General features: G+C 44.0%; 1 protein-coding gene across 4 annotated transcripts in view; it reads right to left on the bottom strand.

Moving 5' to 3' along the window:
• The window catches only part of galt (galactose-1-phosphate uridylyltransferase), a 77,304-nt gene that overhangs the window by 38,031 nt on the left and 18,468 nt on the right, over nucleotides 1-20,805 (bottom strand). For all 4 annotated transcript variants that reach the window (XM_041201367.1, XM_041201376.1, XM_041201385.1 and 1 more), the window contains 2 exons: nucleotides 11,870-11,999; nucleotides 10,728-10,784 (listed from right to left, as the gene is read on the bottom strand). In XM_041201367.1, the coding sequence (XP_041057301.1) occupies nucleotides 10,728-10,784; nucleotides 11,870-11,999 (187 nt within the window). The remainder of the gene's footprint in view (nucleotides 1-10,727; nucleotides 10,785-11,869; nucleotides 12,000-20,805) is intronic.

Here is a 20,805-nt window from a genome sequence, read left to right as displayed (position 1 = left end):
ATGATTCTGTGATTATTGCTGTTCATAAATTCCTTGGAAATTTTACATTTGTTTATCTTGTGTTACTTTGTATCTTTATGTTATTCCAGTGTGTTTCTTAGAATACAAATTTCTGCTTGTTCCACTGCTGTTATTTCCCATCTCTAGAGCTATCATTCAACATCAAGGAGACAGCATTTACAGAGAATAGTAACTTCTTAAACAGAAGCTTCATCTCCCCCATCCCTTGCCAATATGCCTGCCAACAATGAGGCCATACTGCCACCTAGTGATTAAAATATTAACCATAAAAACTGTACATAAGGAAAGTTAAATCACCACAATGAGTCCCACTGACATATAGTGGTTAAATAAGTCGAATTCTGTTCTCATTATGTAGGAAACTGTAATATTTACCAGTGTTTTAGGGGTCTCACTCCATGCTTCCATTCAAATTGCAAATCAGTGTGAGTTAATCAGTGATTATTTCATTACAGTCCAGTCACATTAATATCTGGAAATTTAAACCTGGTCTATTAGCTAACTTATGGTTAGTCAACATAAAAACGCTTCCCATTAGCTGAGGTACAAGGACTAAGGGACACAGATTTAAGATTTCTGGCAAGAAATGAGGGAGGAACATGAGGAAGAACTTTTTACACAGCAAGTGATAGTGACCTGGAACTCACTGCCCACAAAGGCGGTGGAAGCAGAAACAATCAATGATTTCAAACAGAAATTGGAAAGGCACTTGAAGGAAATGAACTTGCAGGGCTATGAAGATCACATGGAGGACCAGCCCTGACCGGATTGCTCCACAAGGAGCCGGCATGGACTCTAGAGGCTGAATGTCGTAAACGACTCTCTGACTCTAAACAAAAGCAACTTGCATTTTTATAATAAAAACAGAAAATTGCATTTTTATAATATTCATCCATTGCAGAAAATTGATTTGAGTAAAACAGTGGGAAGTGATCAGAAGGGAAAATGGAAAAAGAGATTATAGGATACGGTAAGACAGATAGCCACAGAAAAGAATTTTTAAAGGAGGAACGGAGCTGATAAAGCATTGGCATCCAGGGAGGGAGTTCCAGGAGGACATAAGAGTGGACACTAAGGCAGAACTTTCCATCCCCGTTGGCGTCGGCCGTTATGACAGGCATGAGCAAACCATATGGCAAAGTGGTCAAAAATCAGTTTCATGCCGTCGTGAAACCAGATTGCGATTTTCCAATCCACCCGTCAATGGGGGGGGCTGCGTTTCCCGCTGCTGCACATCAGGAACATCGTTTTAATACATCTGCATATAATTACAAGACCTGCTCGCTGGAATCATCCCACCACATCAAATTTACTGCCGACGTCAGCAGGAAAACACGGCAGCCCTGAACACTTCTCGACTAGCGTGACGTGCAGGAGTCGGGGACTTACCATTAGGGCCTTGCTCACATCCGAGGTGATGATGGTACTGGAGGTCTACAACTACCTGGAGAAACACATGCATCTCATGCTGGGTGGATTCTCATGGACATGGCCCCACCGCGAAGCAGCTCACGAAAGTTAGGAAGTCTTCACTGACGTCTCGGGTCTGCTTCAGGACATCAGTGTCTTGGCCATGGGCTGCTATGGATGATCATCGAGGGGTGGAGAGGAAGGCCCAGCTGTGAGTGGGAGAGGAAGGTCTAGGTTGGACTGGGAGAGGAAGGTGTACTGTGGGGGGCTGAGGTTGGAGGAGTGGAACAAAGATGTTGGGCAGCAAGGTTGGGAGGGGGTAAAATGAAGGTGTCGGGTGGGGGGGGGTGAGTACAAGGTAGGAGGGTGTAACAGGGGTCAATGTGGCAACTGGGGAAGTGTGTGTAAGGGAGGAGGAAGGTATAAGTGAAGAGGGGAAGTGAGGGTGGAGGAGAGAGTAAGTGGAGTAAGTGCGGGGGGGAGGGGTTGTCCAGATGAACATGCAAGGGAAGGATCTGTGGAGTTGATGACTGCCTCCTGAGGAGCAAACTGAGGGTGGGCGTGGTAAGAGGGAGGGAAGGCAGAGTGAGCCAGTAGGGTGGGAAGGTGAGGGTGCGACAGTAGTGGTAGAAGGGATGGTGAGGGTGGTTGGTGGGGCCTTGGAGGCAGACACGGACCAAGGCGATGAGAAGGAGGAGTTCGGGGAGGTTAACGTGGATAGGGATGGGATTCTTGGGAAGGTAGGGAACATGCATGTTCACCTAGACATCCTGAAAGAAAATGCTTCTGGCTGGTAGGTGACGGTGGGGAGGTGGAAGGTGATGCCGAGGTGTCAACTGTGATGGGGAAAAAGACATGGGTGATTGGGGGAGGGGAAAGGACGAGGGAGCTGAAAACAAACTTTACAATGACCATGCTTCTGAAATCGAAAGTGAGAGCAGCCTCATGTTGGGCAGGAACAGATGCTGCATGGGAATGTGATCAGTGGTTCACCAGACTGAATCCGAACCTGCTGCAGATCTAGGTCCCACTGAGATGTGTATCTCTGTGCTGGTGGAGGGTATGGGTAAGCGCTGTGATAGTCTTCCAAGCTGCTTATTTCCAGCTCTGCAATGGAGATGAAAGTCAGCTCACAGAATCACAGTGCAGAAGAGGCCCTTCGGCCTATCGAGTCTGCACCAACACGTGAGAAACACCTCACCTACCTACCTAATCCCATTTACCAGCATTTGGCCCACAGCCCTAAATGTTGTGATGTGCCAAGTACTCATCCAGGTACTTTTTAAAAGGATGTGAGGCAACCCGCCTCCACCACCCTCCCAGGCAGTGCATTCCAAACCGTCACCACCCTCTGGGCAAAAAAGTTTTTCCTCACATCCCCCCTAAACCTCCTGCCCCTCACCTTGAACTTATGCCCCCTTGTGACTGACCTTCAATAAGGGGAACAGCTGCTCCCTATCCACCCTTTCCATGCCACTCAATCTTGTACACCTCAATCAGGTCGCCCTTCAGTCTTCTCTGCTCCAATGAAAACAACCCAAGTCTATCCAACCTCTCTTCATAAATTCAATGTTTCATCCCAGGCAACATCCTGGTGAATCTCCTCTGCACCCCCTCTAGTGCAATCACATCCTTCCTATAATGTGGTGACCAGAACTGCACACAGTACTCCAGCTGTGGCCTCACTAAGGTTCTATACAACTCCAACATGACCTTCCTACTTTTGTAATCTATGCCTCGATTGATAAAGGCAAGTGTCCCAAATGCCTTTTTCACCACCCCACTAACATGCCCCTCTACCTTCAGAGACCTATGGACACACAAGCCAAGGTCCCTTTGTTCCTCAGAACTTCCTAGTGTCATTCCGTTCATGGAATACTTCAGATGAACAGTTGAAAGAGATCCCCAGCAGGCAGCATTGAAAATGCTCAGGACATTGAGTTGAGTGTGATGGAGAAAGGATCTGTGTGAAAGGGCGAATACTTGCACGAGGCTCCAAAAGGCCCTGCCACACACACACTTCTCCCTCCAGGATCACTCGTGGTCCCGCTGCATGCAGCTTAACTGCTAGTGGTAGGGGTGGGATGAAGAGGGTGGATGCAGGGGGAGGACCAAGAGCCTGTAAATGAAGCTGAAAAACACCATTACACATTGCTCAGTGAAAGTGAATGTATTTTAAAATTATAAAGTGACACCTGTGCAACCGCTTGTGATCAGAAATTTTAAATTTTTCTACCTGCCTACCATTTCTTCTAGGTGCTGCCCTGACATCCGCAGCAGGGGTGGAGACATCCTGTGCAATGGTTGGATATGTTGCCTCTGATGACTTCAGCATGTGTTATCTGGAGAACCGAGGCCTTGAAGGTCACAGCTTGCTTTGGCTGTCCTCCTGTGGGCCAGTTAATCCCTCTGCAGTGACAGACGACAAGGGTGAGGAGATCACAGGCAAAGAGAACTTAGAGCGGCAGGACGGCCTGAGATTCCTGAGTGGATGACCCGGGGTCTCCAGCTGCCGCTCCTCCTCCCTTCAGCTGCCCAAGGGCCCCAGCCTGACTCCTTGAGGGGAAGGAGCACCTGGAGGTGCTGAGACATCGAGGTGCCCTGTTTCCCTCTCACGTTGCCCCTGCAGGAACTGACCCATGGCTACTGCAATGGAGTGCAGGCCTGCATGCATCTCCACGTTCTGCTGGACCAGTTTTCCTATGGTGTGCGCCATCTTCCCCATGGAGACCTCCATATACACACACCTGGGCACCACTTCATCAGAGAGCAGGTGGACACACTCCTCCATCTCGTATGCCGCTCTGTTGAGAGCTTCCATCAGCTCTGCGTGAATTTCCGCCACATTCTGCCTACTTTCCATGATGAGTTGGAAGGCCTAATCCAGAGGCTCGTCATCTGACTCAGACCTCACAGGTCCTCTTTCCCAGCAGTCCTCCAAATGCCGGGCAGCTCTGCTAAACCTGCCTCCTCCTGCTGTGGACAGATGTCCGTGCTGTGACCACCAGACTGTGAACCCGAGCTTGGTGTAGATCTAGGGCCCACTGAGGTGTGTTTCTGCGCTGATGGAGGGTGTAGGTAAGCACTGTAACAGTCTTCCAGACTGCATATTTCAAGCTCTTCAATGGAGAAGGCGTCCTCTTGGCTGGAGGTGAGGACATAGTTGGTGCTGAGACACAAGCTGGCTAAGCATATTGGTTGCATGGCAGAACTCCCTTTGAACCAAAGTTGAGATGATTAGCACATGGCAGCAAAGTCAAAAGCAGGAGAGAGCACTCAGTTGCTTTGAGAGGGGGATGATGTGGTGCAGGATCCTCAGGTGGGTGTTCGCCTCCAACCTCACAATTCCCACAGGCATGGTCAAAGTCCTCACCAGTCAGCGAGATTGGGCACGCTGCTTGAAGTCTAATAGGTGATAGGTCTAATAGGGCCACTCCACCCCCAGTCTAGAACCTTTCCCTGCTGTTGTCAGCCAGTTTCTCCGGCATGGAAACAGATGGAGAGAGTGTGAGCAGGATGCATGGCACTGCATGGAATGTTTATGTGGTGAGTGGAGCCATGGACTAACTGTACTAACTGTAGCTTTAAGGAATGTAGTGACTGTAGCTTTAAGACCTATTGTTAAGACAGTGTGAATGAATCAGCATGAAGCGTGGGGAACCTTAGTTGATGACTAGTTGCAGTTCTTGATGGAAGCATGTAACTGCTGCTGAAGCCCTGTAAATAAAGTTCATTGTTTCTTATAAGAAGCCTGTCTGGAAAATCAAGCCCATAACAGGCAGGATGAGGACGTGAGCTCCAGAGGATATGAGCATGAAGGAGATGTGAGTTTGAGTGCGTGCGTGTGTGTGTGTGTGTGTGTGTGTGTGTGTGTGTGTGTGTGTGTGTGTGTGTGTGTGTGTGTGAGAGAGAGAGAATCAGTGGTGTTGTCCCTTGAGGTATGAGATGTGGATGTGTGATGGGTTTCTGAGTATGTGAGTTGAGTGTTGAGCAGAGTGACTTATCCTGGCAGAACAGAGGAGATCATTCATCCTGTTCCTGCATTGGATGGCTGTCCTCTTTTGCAGGCTGACCACCACTGCCACTAACTCTCATGCTGGACTGGTGACCTTGCTTGCTGGTCTTCACCCAGAGCTGGTTAAAGAACATCACGGCAGGCCTCACTGCATCCAGCAGGTGCTTGAGGGAGGTGTTGCTAAATTTGGGGGCAGCATGTTTCCACCCTTTGACAGCCTTCAGTTCCCAGCAGCTTCCTATCCCTTGAAGAGTGCTAGCTCTATGCAGGGGCGGCCTTTAAATATTGTGTCCAGTTTACTGAAGGCCTGAGGTGATGCCTGTGACCTGAAGTGTTTCTCAGGAATTAATTATTAATGAGGCGGAAAGTGCCAGGAATGAGACGATACGGCGTGAAAAGCCACCACTGCAGCTCGCGGGTAAAATGCTCCTTTTCCTGCCCGCTATCATAGTAGGTGCAAATCTGGGAGGATTCCAACCTAAATGTGAAGCAGGGGACAAGGAGCAACTTGGTGTCAGAAGGGCAAAGCATGAGTATAGGTATATGGAGTGAGACCATGGAGGGAATTGAAAGTAATCGAGAGAATATTGAAGCCATTTCACAAAATCACACAATCTTAACAGCATAGGAGACGGCCATTTGGCCCATCGTGTCTGCACCGGCCCTCCAAATAAGCATTATGACCAAGTGCCATTGCCCTTGTCTTTTCCTCATACCCCTACACTTTGCTTATATTCAAATAATCATCCAATGCCCTTTTGAATGCCTCAATTGAACCTGCCCCCACAACACTTCTAGGCAGTGCATTCCAGACCCCAACCACTCTATGTGTGAAAAAGTTTTTTCTCACGTCACATTTGCTTCTTTTGCAAATCACTTTAAATCTGTGCCCTCTTGTTCTTGATCCTTTTACGAGCGGGAACAGCTTCTCCCTATCTACTCTGTCCAGCCCCCTGATGATTTTGAACATCTCTATCAAATCTCCTCTTAGTCTTCTCTCCAACGAGAGCAGTCCCAATCTCTCCAATCTATCCTCATAATTGAAGTTTCTCAACCTTGGAACCATTCTTGTAAACCTCTTGTGCACTCTCCCCAATGCATTCACATCCTCCCCATAGTGAAGCACCCAGAACTGTACACAATACTCCAGCTGAGGTCTAACAAGTGTTTTATATAAATTCAGCATAACCTCCTTGCTCTTGTACTCTATGCATCTATTAATAAAGCCCAGGATGCTGTACACTTTATTAACTACTCTCTCCACCTGTCCTGCCACCTTCAATGATATCTGTACATATACACCCAGGTCTTTATACTCCTGCACCCACTTCAAAATTTCACCTCTTATTTTATATTGTCTGTCCATGTTCTTCTTACCAAAATGCATCACCTCACACTTCTCTGCATTGAACTTCATCTGCCACCCATTTGCCCACTCCACCAACTTGTCTATGTCCTTTTGAAGTTCTACACTGTACCCCTCACAGTTTACAACACTCCCAAGCTGGTAAATGGGCTGTCAGCGAATCCTGGAGAAGATAGAGTGATGGGAGTGTGGGGCACAGTGGACTAGGATGTTGCCATTTTATCTTTGCAATGAATGGTTATCTGTGGAAGGTTGAGACAGCAAGTAGGCAAGGTGAGCATTCAAGAACATGAGGATCAAGGTAATACAAGGTGTGGACTAGGGTTTTGACAGCAGTGAGGAGAGATAGTGGCAGAGTTGGGCAAAGTTTCAAACATTGATGAAAGCAGTTGTGGTAACAGAACGGTTATGAAACAGAGTACTCATCCCAGGTAGCTCATTATATTGAGGTGTCACATCTCCTGACAAACTGAGGTGACATCTGAGGACGATGCTGAAGTTATGACCAGAGAACCAGAGGTGTTAACAGGAGGAGCTTTATAACTCACTTATTGCATCACCTGTCTGAAATAGGTTCAAAAAGAAATATGACGAAAATATGCATGCAATACCAAAACTCACCAGATTTTAGAGGGACTTATTTGACACTGAGCAGAGATTTGACGCTTTTGCCCTTCACGGACCATCTGCAGCTCATACATACTTTTGTAACTTCCAAATTTAACTTCAGAGCTATGCATCAAGTGCTGGAAAATAGTATTAGGCTGGGCGGCTTGCTTTTCACCCACACAGACACAATGGGCTCAGTGGCCACCTCCTGTGCTGTAAATTTTTATACATTTTCTAAATTTCTGCAGAAGAGAAGGAATGTGCAGGGATATTTTGACAGAGGGCGGGGGAATTGCAGTATGTGAATTGCTCCTTAGGAGAGCCAGCACAGATACGATGGGCTGAGTGGCCTTCTGTGTTGTAATGATCCTATGATTCTATTCTATGACTATTCAAAAGCTCTCATAACCTGCCTCCCATCTTCCACCATCTGTAAACTTCAGTTCATCCAAAATTTGTCTGCCCATATATAACTTGCACCAAGAACCATTAAACATCACCAATGTGCTTGTTATCTCCAGCTTGATTTTAAAATGCTCATCCTGGAGTTCACATCCTCATAGGTATGAGGATAGCTTCAGCCCTTCCTAACCTCTTTCAGCCCTTCAACCTTCAAAAACTCTGCATTCCTTCCATTCTGGTCTCATTTGCATCGTCAATTTCCTCTGCCCCACCACTGGTGGACATGTCTTCAGCTGTCTAGGCCATAAGCTCTGGACCTCATTGCCTAAACCTCATCAATGCTCTACAACTCTCCCCTATCCCTTTGGACAAACTTTTGGTAACTTGTCCTGGGTGGCTCAGGGTCAAATTTCATCTGATAATGCTTCAGCGAAGCTGCTATACAAGTTATTGTTGCTACAGATGTATTGACACAGAGATAAAGATGAATGTGGGCCCCGTTAAGAATGGATGAAGGTGAGTCTATAAATGGATAATAAAGGAGTGACAGGATTGTTAAATAAATAAATTGCAGTTTATCAGATTACAAAATTGAAGAAAACTGAAACTTGCGCTGATTTATTGCCTCACTCAGAAACTTTAAATGGAGTGAAATTTGTTCACATAGCCTTACTTCTAGTACCCCTACATAAACATACATCAACTCCCTGCAGCAGGGAGTAATGCAGACCATTACCGGCATGGCCCAAATGGCAATCATCATTAATATCATTGAATAGCGCTTTAGAGGCAGCAGCCCATAGCATTGCCTGCCCTGGTGAATCAAGCTAAGGCACTACGTGAAAAAATTTCTCCCCAAAAACCTATATACCTATTTTTTCTTTATTGTATGCTTATGATTATCCCTCTAAAGAAAAATAATTTACATCTGCTAAATACTCAAATAGATGTCAACATGTTAACGTCTCTTCTCAACGTCAAGCACTCCCAGGTCAGACATTGATTAAACACAGGGTCATGTTTTCCACAACTTCCCCAATGGCGAGTGATTAAAGATACTGCCTGGTTTAGATCAGCAAGTCCCAATTCCATTTCCCAGGCTCTGCTAGGGCACTACAATGACCCCCAGTACCCCAGGGTGAGCAGCAATAAGAAACACCTCTCAACACTTGTGCTTAAGATGTACACATAAAGAGTAGCCACCTGAAAAATGTATATTAAACCTAACCTGAGAAAGGTACCCTTTTTTTGTACGGCAGGAGCACTTTCATTTCCAACAGTCATTTTTGTGGCCTCTAAAAGGCACACAAGTGTGGATATGTTTTAAGTTCTGGGTCAACAGCAACTGAATTAAAGGCCGGGATTTTCCGGCCCTGTCGCGGGTGGGACCCGTCGCGGGCGAGGCGGCGCCCCACCCAGAGGTCTATTGACTTGCAGCGGGACCAGAAGATTGCAGCAGCGGCAGGTGCGGAAAATCCCGCCCAAAGCTTCCACACCCACTTCAGGTAGGATTTCTACACCTGCAGAGGAGGTTTAGTTTCATCCCATCAGATTGGGATGGATTCCATAGACGAAAGTGCATTGTGCTGACCTGCAGAAGCCTTCTGTCCCACGTATCAGTTCACTCTGAAGATAAGCAATTGCATTCATTTGAAATGTCTCCACACAATTAGGGCAAATGATTTTTCACTTTATCCTTTGATAAATTCTGAAAAATATCTATACTTACCACAGTGGCACTCAGGTCGTAAATTATAAAATACTAATACTGGTTTCTGAATGGATAGGAAGTACAAATCACTTGAGCTACATGAATTTTGATGCATATATACAATAATATAAATAGAACAAATAATCTCCCACACATTTTCCTATTACTTAAGATAAAAATATGATTACAATCACCTAAAAAGAAAAAACTTGCATTATATAACGCCTTTCACAATCTCAGTGTCCCAAAGCACCAAAGAAGATAATTTTGAATTGCAGTCACTATTGTAATGTAGAAAACTAGGCAGTCAATTTGTGCACAGCAAGCTCTCACAAAGGACTACATGATAATGACCAGATAATCTGCTTTTGTGATGTCGATTGAGAGATAAACATTGGTCAGGGCACCAGAGATGACTCTCCCGTTCTTTGAAATGGTGCCACGGGATCTTTTGCAACTATTTGAGATGAGGTGGGGCTTCAGTGTAACATCTCAACTGACGATGCAGCACTCCCCCTCAATATTGTCACCAGAGTGTCAGATTTTCGTGGTCAAGTCTCTGGAGTGGGGCTTGAACCCACAGCCTTCTAACTCAGACATCAATGCTGCCCACTGAGCCACAGCTGACAACTTTTACCTATCAAAATGGTCAAGAACAGTAATTTTCTGGGAATACCATCACCTCAACGTTCCTCTCCATGCTACATACCATCCTGACTTGGACATACATCATCATTCCTTCACTGCAACTGGAGGAGAATCATAAAATTCCCAATTTAGCACCATTGTGGGAAAGCCATCGCCACAAGAAATGTAATGGTGCAAGAAGGTCCACCATCACCACCACTACCTTCTCAGTGTAACTGAAGATGGCAATACTTCCACCCTCTCCAGTATTGCCCATATTCCAAGAACAAATAGAAATCCAAAATGGTACAGTTTTGCACACAGTAGGCAGTTCTGAATTGCAGAATAAGAAAGAGCATTGAAATCCCACAAATCCCTACATTTAAAAATAAACTGGTTCCAGTCTATATTTCTTTATACTGAAAACAGAACATTGAATATTTTTCTTCAAACAACTTGTGGAATAGAACAAGGTTAACATATTTCATGACCCTACTGAACGATGCATAACACAGTTTGTAATTGGAATGCGTGAATACAAGATGCACAATGTGTAATAGGCTTACCTGACAGTGTGGGTGTGGGTTTGAACATCCCATCATTGCACCTTTATTTTCAAAAATCTGAAATCAAAATATTAACCAATTTTATGACAAACACTGACAACAAAGCAGCTACCATTTCATTCAAGTTATCTCTGCAAACATTCTTTTCAGATGTTTTTTTCTTAGACTTATAAAAAACTGGATCAGAAAAAAATCTATTAATAAGAATTTTTGGTGTTGCTAAATCCTATTGTGGTTTCTGATGATTTATACAATGTTGCTGTAGCCATAAGACCTCTCAAGTCACCCCAACTCAGTGAAAATTCAGGCCTTATTCCCAGCTATTTACACCAACCTAACTGAAGAAGCAAACAGATCATTGAGAATAGTGCAACAAAATTATTAAAGCAATTTGATTAGCTGACATTGTGGTACTTTCTATCATGGAGTTACCTTACTGCACAATTTTGCTGAATACTTGCTTCTCATGACTATATTATACACACACAATGATTTTTTTTTTGCAGAACAACATTATTCTGCTAATATACTGAAAGCCATTAAGATTTTAGAACACAACCCAATGTATATAATAATTTACCTATCCATACAATTTCCCACAAGACTTCCTTGATATATTTCTACATTTCATAACTCTGAATTCCATTTGCTGAATCAAACAGGTCTGCTCCCTTTTAAAGCCCAGTGTTTTGTTTCACTAACCTTGCAGACAGTCTGTTCATTCTAACTGACAAAAGCTTGTTTGCATTTGCCATTTTCTTTTCATTGTCAGGTTTGACAATGTCTCAATCCTGTTAAAACTTTGAACAACAACAATTTCTACTTTATATATCACATTTAACAGAGTAAATGTCACAGTCGCTTTACAGGAGCATTATCAAACATAAGTAGATCTTAGGATAGGTGATCAAAAACTTAGTCAAACAGGTAAACTTTAAGGCATTTCTTAAAGGAGGAGAGATAGAGAAGATGTGGATACTTAGCTGAACAAGTATTCTGTTGCTAGGGAAAATCAACATAAGAAACAGGGATGGAGAAAGATGTTAAAACTGATACACATGGTTCTGCATACTACGAATACAGAAGGAAATTGGCATGTCAAAATAGAACAGTAAAATTAATGGCTTTCCATCTCTGATTACCTGCACCCATTGATATGTCGATCCTAGTTCTACCATGAGTTCTGCCCATTTGTCAATCACTGCTCGGATTTCTGGAATGGACATCAATGGCAAGGTGATGTCGGAATGAGGATGGAAGCACATGACCTTACTGAAAAAAATATGCAACTGAGTACGAGACACATAGTTATAATTAAAGAACTGTACCATCCTTGTAACTTGAAGCACTAATTACCACAAGTTTTTTAAATTCATTTATGAGATGTGGGTGTCACTGGCTCGGCCAGCATTTATTGCCCATCCCTAATTGCCCTTCAGAAGGTGGTGGTGAGCTACCTTCAACCGCTGCAGTCAATATGGTGCAGGTACATCCACAGTGCTGTTAGGAAGGGAGTTCCAGGATTTTGACTCAACGGAATGAAAGAAAGGTGATATATTTCCAAGTCAGGATGGTGTGTGACTTGGAGGGAAGCTTCCAGGTGGTGGTGTTCCCATGTATTGCAATACTAGGTCTGAAATAGGTGCCCTATAATAGAATTGCCACCTATGTAATTTTTATCTGAACAGTTCACTTCTGTGCTTTACTTCAACAGCACCTTCCAAATTCACAACTTCTATCACCTAGAATGGCAAGGGCAGCAGACGTATGGTAGCACCACCACCACCTGAAAGTTCCTGTCTATGCCACGCACCATCCTGACTTGGAAATATATCACTGTTCCATCACTGTTGCTGGGTCAAAATCCTGGAACTCCCATCCTAACAGCATTGTGGGTGATACCTACACCAAATGGACTGCAGTGATTCAAGAAGGCAGCTCACCACCACCACCTTGTCACAGACAATTGGGGATGGGCAACAAATGCTGGTCTCATCAGCAATGCTCACATCCTACGAACAAATAAAAAAATGCCAGCAATTTTACACTCACACTCCCTAAACAGAGATTCTCCCACCAGAAGTGAATATCAGGAATTTGAGCATGCAATCCCTAAAATTGTCCAATAAAAATAGTCCAATCTTTATTTCTCTTTCTGCCCCTGACCTGACATTGAATTTACTATTACTTTAATTGGTTCAGGGTCTGTGCTGTTCATTTCATAATCCTTCAATCTGATTAGTTAAGGGGATAGTTGCTTGCCCTGTTGACACAGGTCCAAGATTCTATGTAAATGGTCCTGCACCATTCCCAGCAACTTCTAGTGCATGATCTCATGGAAATAAAAATTGGCAAGAGTAACTCTTAACAAACAGCAAACGCCATATATTGACCAGCTACAATAAGCTCTAGACTAAGGCTGAGAACTCTACCACACAGGGTCGAGACATAGTGACAGAAAACCAAATTCATGTTCTCCTTATGGCCGATATAAACTGTTCCTCTTCAATTAAAGTCTACCGTGTTAAAGTCACTGTTCATACATTGAGGAAAGAATGAATCTGAAGCCAGTCCTTTCCCGAATCCAGGTTTATTCCCAAGACTACAGGGTAAAGGCAAAGATTCCTCTTGTTTCTCCTTACACCTACTGTGAACTGTTTTTTTATTCACTTGCAATAATTACCTAATCTTTACCTAATTGGTGGCAGCTGCTCTCAATTACAAACTTAAAGCATGCACTCCATTGCAACATGATTCCAACATTAACATACCCTACTTCTAAAGAAACAGCACCAGCCTCCACATGCACACCAATGATACCCAGAATGAACCACTCTGCAACCTCTGCCTCAGACTGGTTGCCAATATTCACAGAGAATTGATACAGAGGACACTGATTGTAGCCAATGCCCTCCTGGAACAGAGAAAATGGGGGTAAAAATTCCTTTGGCTGACATCTTAAATACGTTTGTGAAGATTTGCTTGCGTTCGGATTCCTAGAGAAATTGTAAATGCGTATTTTTTAAATGAAGGCAATTATAGTAAATATTACAAGAAAGGTTCAGATAAAGGAGGTTGTTCAAGCCATCTTATCTCAACCTGCCAGGAAACCAACCCCATAATTTTCCAACTAGGGGTTTTTTTTTTAAGGCCTGGTTGTTCAGGCAGACAGGTCAATAGTTTCTGCATAATGCTCAATATGCCAACTGATGAATATAATGACCAGAGGAATTCTTACTGGACTGCTCCCTATAAACAGAACAGGAGAACAATACCACTAATACAACTTGCATTTATGTAATTCCTTTAATATAGAAATACATTTCAAAGTGTTTTTCAGAGGAGCAAAAAAAGACACAGTGCCAAAGGAGATATTAGGAGTGCTTCATCATAAATGGGCTTGATATGAAACATGATATAATAGCCATTATAGAGACATGGTTACAAGGTGACCAAGGCTGGGACATAAATATTGAAGGATATTTGACATTTCGGATGGCCGTGGAGAAAGGAAAAAGGGCTTAGGATGGTTCTGTTAATAAAGGATGCGATCAGTGCAGTAGTAATAAATGATCACGGCTCGGAAGATCAAGATCTAGAATCAGTTTGGGTGGAAATAAGAAATAGCAAAAGAAGGAAGGCACCGGTGTGAGTACTTTATACGACCCCTAACAGTAGCAAAGCTGTAGAATTGAGTGTAAATCAAAAAGTATTGGGGGCTTGTAGAAATAAACTGCAATAATTGTGGTGATTTTAATCTTCATATAGATTGAACACATCAAATTTGCAAAGGTAGCCTGGGAGATGAGTTGATATTTCAGGACAGTTTCTCAGAAAAATATTCTGGAACCAACAAGGGACCAGGACCTATATTAGACCTGGTATTGTGCAATGAGACAGGGTTAATTAATGCAATCATAGTAAAGGAGTTGCTAGGCAAGATCAATCATGGCAAGACAGAATTTCACATTCAGTTTTGAGGGTGAGAAATTTGGGTCTAAAACTAGCATTTTAAATTTAAATAAAGGCAATTACAAGGGCATGATGACAAAATTGGATAAAGTGGACAGCGAAAATAGGTTAAAAGGTGAAGGCAGTAGAGAAGAAGTGACAGATATTTAAAGAGATCATTTATAGCTCTCAACAAAGATATATTCCATTGAGAAAGAAATAATCTGTGAGAAGGATGCACCATCCATGGCTAACTAAGGAAGTTAAAAATGGTATAAATTGAAAGAAAAGACTTACAATGCTGCACAGATTAATGGTAGGCCAGCAGACTGGGAAATCTTTAGTAATCAGCAAAGGATGACTAAAAAAAAGGGAAAATTTAGAGTACAAGAGAAAACTAAGGAATATAAAAACAGTTTCTACTAGTATATAAAGACGAACAAAGAATACGCTTTGGTCCTTTAGGGGATGAGACAGGGGAATTAATAATGGGAAACAAGGAAATGGTAGAGACTTTGAACTTGAATTTTGTATATGTCTTAACAGTAGAAGACACAAAAAGCTTCCCAAGAATAGCAGAAAATCAAAAGGCAAAAGGGAGGGAGGAACTTAAAACAATCATAATAACTAGAGAAAAAGTATTGAGAAAACTAAAGGCCAGTGGATCTTAAAAGAAGTGACAGCAAAGAGCCGATGGTAATCTTCTAAAATTCCCCAGATGCTGGAAAGGTCCCAGCAGATTGGAAAACCACAAATGTAATACCTCTATTCAAGGAAGGATGGCAAGAGAAAGCAGGAAACTATAGACCAGTTACCCTAACATCTGTCATTGGGAAAATGCTAGAATCCATTATTAAGGAGGTAATAGCAGGACATTTAGAAAATCATACCATAATCAGGCAGAGTCAACAAGGTTTTGTGGAAGGGAAATTGTGTTTGACAAATTTATTAGAGTTCTTTGAGGATCTAACAATGAGGGTGGATAAAGGGGAACCAGGACATGTCATGTGTTTGGTATTCCAAAGCACATTCAGTACGGTGCCACATAAAAGGTTATCACACATGATGTTGAGGCAATATATTAGCATGGAGAGAGGATTGGCTAACTAACAGGAAGCAGAGAGTCAGGATAAATAGGTTATTTTCAACTTGGCAAACTATAACCAGCGGAGTGCCACAGTATCACTATTGGGGCCTCAGCATTTAAGTCATTCATGTAGATCATAAATTAGGGGATGGTCTGCATTGTTACCAAATTTGCTGACGATACAAAAATAGGTGGGAAAGCAAGTTGTGAGGAGGATACAGGTTAAAAAAAATCTGCAAATTGATATCGATAGGTTAAGTGGGTCAATAAAAATTTGGCAGATGGAGTATTAATATGGGAAAATGTAAGGTTGTCCACTTTGGTAGGAAGAACAGATAAGCAGAGTATATTTTAAATGGAGAGAGGCTGCAGAATGCTGTGGTACAGAAGCATCTGGGTGTCCTCATACATGAATAACAACAAGTTAGCATGCAGATATAGCTAATAATTAGGAAAGCAATTGGATTATTGGCCTTTATTACAAGGGGGGATAAAAGTAAGGAAGTCTTGCTACAACCGCACAGGGCATTGGTGAGACCACACCTAGGCACACGCAATCGGCAGGCCCGGGAGCCGGGAAAAGGGCCCCCAACCGCGATCGGCCCCCCCAAACGCAATTTCACACTGGCCGGCCAATTAACAGCCATGAAGTGAATGCTGAAAAGCTCAGCGCTGCCAGGGTGGGGGCGGCAAGAGGGTGGGTGACAACATCACCACAGGTGTGGGTGAGCGCTTCAAGAGAGCTCCCTGCAGGCAGACAGCTGCCTCAGGGAGCTGCAGGCCTGCAAATGACAAAATAAAGCACTAAAAAGCTGCAAAAAAAATCCATGCAGCAACAATCAAATACCTGAAAGCATAGCTCATAAAAATACTGTCCCCAGATATTTATTTTCATTTTATTTCCCACGGAGATTTCATCCTGCCCCTGGATGAGGTTCCATCAAAAATGTAAAGGCACCTGGCCGATTTGCCCTTCCACCAACTGTAAAGTTGAACGGTCCACAAAAATCGCAGGCAATTGCGCCATTAACGGGCTTAATTGCCCACTTAATTGTCGGCGGGCACGCTTCCGACTGCCGCCCACGCCTGCTGAGCGAAATACTGCGTGAGTGCACGATGACGTCAGGATACTCGACCAACATCATCTCACCCAATTTTATGCCCGAGCGGGACAGCCATGTGCCTGCCCACGGAACATAAAATTCTTGCCCTTAGGGTACTGTGTACAGTTTTGGTCTCCTTACTTAAGGAGGGTCTTAGAATCATATCTCTTATGTTTTCTTTTACAAAATGGAAGGATTTGGCATGATCTGGTCATCTGGATGCTAACCTGGGATTTTTTTTTACTTAGGTCATAAGTTCACCTTGGATTTGTCAACAAGCAGGCTCTTCCAAGAAATCACCTGACCTATATGGTATTTGAGAAGGAGTTGTTTGTGTTGAACTGCAAAGCACTTTGATTAATGAAAAGCTGGGAGACAAAAAGGCAATAACATGACAGAGAGGGCAAAAAATGGAAGTTGTGAACCTGCTTGTTTTGAAGGCAGTCTTATTGAAGAAGCTGAGGAAGGAGGGCTACCTTGCCTGGCTCCCTCTCTCTACCTTGCCTAAAATTGTGCGTCGCTATCAACCTGTGGCCAGAGAACCCTCATCTGAGTGTAGCTGATCTGCATTTGGACCTGCAAAGCTTAGACCAGTGGTGAGAACTTCCAACCATCCACCGGGACCAGCGGTCCATTTGACACAAGAAAACTCCAGGTCGACAGCGTCGATAACCTGTGGACTTTATCCTTTATTTTATAATGCTCATCTTCCAAAGCCCATTTCTGCAGAGAGACTTATCTGTTTGTCCTTTGTTCAATTGTGTGCTGGGGGATTTCTTTAAGAAGAGATGGATAGTTATACTTCCCGATTACGATTGTTTGTTAACCAGTGCTTGCAACTTGTTAAAAGAGGTTTTGTTTTAAAATAAATTAATCATTCTGAGCTTTTGAAAGAACCCTGATCAGAATCTCTTTTCTTCTGGGTGCTAAAGGTATAGGTACACAGTTGGCCATGTCACAGGGAAAATTAAATATTTAAACTAATGGTACGGCCTGCGGAGTAGTGGGGCTTGATAATTCACGTTCTCCTCCATCCCATTTGTCTGCACTGGAGTGCTGTGTTTGGCTGTAGTAGAGAGCTTCAGCTGGAGATTGATGACTGAGGGAGTTTAAGCATTAAATTCTATCTAAAGTCTAGTCTTTCTTTAATTTTGCAATTAACTAAAAGTTGCTGTTAGGGTTGGAAGAAGGTGAGTTTCAGACTGGAAAGGAGAGGCCAGTAAGAGCGCTGTAAAAGGGCACAAGAAACAAAGGCCGAGACCGGAGGGGAGAGGCGTACCCTCAGGACGTTCAGGCGGTGGAGTTCGAAGTGATGCCACAATTCAAAAAGTGACGTGACAGCAGGGAGGCAGCCGGGAAGGTAAGTAGTGTCAGGTGAGTGAGTACTTCCACTACTACTTTGTCTACTATTACACTGCTGTGGTCCATTAGCTTAAACAAAATAAGATGAGGACTTTGGACTGGGGAAATGTTTGGAGTGGAATAAGGCACCTAGTGTGGTTAGTATCCTTTAAAGGGAGTAACTAATGAGCTTAATCTAAAGGGAAGTCATGGTACCAGAGCACGCACCCGTGATATGCTCCTCCTGCACTATATAGGAAGTCATGGACACTCCCAGTGTCCCTGGTGACCATGTGTGCAGGAAGTGTGTCCAGCAGCAGCTATTGGCTAACTGCATTTCGGAGCTGGAGCTGCGGGTGGGTTCACTGTGGAGCATCTACGATGCTGAGATTGTCGTGGACAGCACATTCAGTGAGGTGGTCACACTGCAGGTAAAGACTAAACAGGTAGAAAGGGGATGGGCAACCACCAGGCAAAGTAGAGGAAGGCAGGTAGTGCAGGAATCCCCTGCTGCTGTCCCCCTCTCTGTTGGGGGAGACGACTTCTCAGAGGAAAGCAGCAGGAACCAAGTCTATGGCATCACAGGTGGCTCTGCTGCACAAGAGGGGAGGAAGAGGAGTGACAGGGCTATGATAGGGGATTCAATAGTAAGGGGAACAGACAGGCATTTCTGCGGCCGCAAGAGAGACACCAGGATGGTATGTTGCCTCCCTGGTGCCAGGGTCAAGGATGCCTCGGAGAGACTGCAGGGCATTCTAAAGGGGGGAGGGCAAACAGCCAGTGGTTGCGGTACATATTGGTACCAACGAAATAGGTAAAAAAAAAGGGATGAGGTCCTACAAGCTGAATATAGGGAGTTAGGACGTAAATTAAAAAGTAGGACCTCAAAGGGAGTAATCTCAGGATTACTACCAGTGCAAGAGTAGAAATAACAGGATATATTGGATGAATACATGGCTGAAGAAATGGTGTACAGGGAAGGGATTCAGATTACTGGGACATTGGGACTAGTTCTGGGGAAGGTGGGACCAATACAAACAGGATGGGTTGCATCTGGGCAGGACCGGGAGCAATGTCCTCGGGGCGGAGGGGGGAGCAGTGTTTGCTGGTGCTGTCGGGGAAGGTTTAAAATAAAATGGCAGGGGGATGGGAACCTGAGCAGGGAGACAGAGGAGGGGGAAACAAGGATAGAAACGAAAGGCAGAAAAGTAAGAAGCAAAAGTGGAAGGCAGAAAAAACAAGGACGAAAAATAAATGGGGTCATTTATTTGGGGTCACAAAATGAAGCTGAGATGACTAACAAGGTTAAAAAGCCAAGTCTAAAGGCATTGTATGTTCATGCATGGAGCATTCACAATAAGGTAGATGAATTAACAGCGCAAATAGATATAAACTATTAGGATATAGTTGCATAAAAGCAAAAAACTGCAGATGCTGGAAATCCAAAACAAAAACAAAAATACCTGGAAAAACTCAGCAGGTCTGGCAGCATCTGAGGAGAGGAGCACAGTTAACATTTTGAGTCCGAATGACCCTTCAAAAGAACTAAGTAAAAATAGAAAAGAGATGGAATGTAAACTGGTTTAAGGGGGGGTGGTGGGATAAGTAGAGCTGGATAAAGGGCCAGTGATAGGTAGAGATAACCAAAAGATGTCAAAGACAAAAGGACAAAGAGGTGTTGAAGATGGTGATATTATCTAAGGAATGTGCTAATTAAGGGTAGAAAGCAGGACAAGCAAGGTACAGATAACCCTAGTGGGAGTGGGGTGGGGGGAAGGGATTGAAATAGGCTAAAAAGTAGAGATAAAACAATGGATGGAAATACATTTAAAAATAATGGAAATAGGTGGGAAAAGAAAAATCTATATAAACTATTGGGAAAAAAAGGGAGGGAGGGGGAAATCGGAAAGCGGGTGGGGATGGAGGAAAGAGTTCATGATCTAAAATTGTTGAACTCAATATTCAGACCGGAAGGCTGTAATGTGCCTAGTTGGAAGATGAGGTGCTGTTCCTCCAGTTTGCGTTGAGCTTCACTGGAACAATGCAGCAGGCCAAGGACGGACATGTGGGCATGAGAGCAGGGTGGAGTGTTGAAATGGCAAGCAACAGGGAGGTCTGGGTAATGCTTGCAGACAGACCGAAGGTGTTCTGCAAAGCGGTCAACCAGTCTGCGCTTGGTCTTTCCAATGTAGCAGAAACTGCATTGGGAGCAACGAATGCAGTAGACTAAATTGAGGGAAGTGCAAGTGAAATGCTGCTTCACTTGAAAGGAGTGTTTGGGCCCTTGGACGGTGAGGAGAGGGGAATTAAAGGGGCAGGTGTTACAACTTCTGCAGTTGCATGGGAGGGGGTTGAGGTGTAGGGGGTGATGGAAGAGTGGACCAGGGTGTCCTGGAGGGAACAATCCCTGCGGAATGCAGCCAGGGTGGGTGAAGGGAAGATGTGTTTGGTGGTGACATCATGCTGGAGTTGGCGGAAATGGCAGAGGATGATCCTTTGAATGCGGAGGCTGGTGGGGTGATAAGTGAGGACAAGGGGGACCTTATCATGTTTCTGGGAGGGAGAGGAAGGTGTGATGGCGGATGCATGGGAGATG

This window comes from Carcharodon carcharias, chromosome 1 (assembly GCF_017639515.1).
Source record: "Carcharodon carcharias isolate sCarCar2 chromosome 1, sCarCar2.pri, whole genome shotgun sequence".
NCBI classification, from domain to species: Eukaryota; Metazoa; Chordata; class Chondrichthyes; order Lamniformes; family Lamnidae; genus Carcharodon; species Carcharodon carcharias.
Note: the sequence above shows the minus strand (reverse complement) of the source record. Positions and strands in the feature narration are given on the sequence as shown.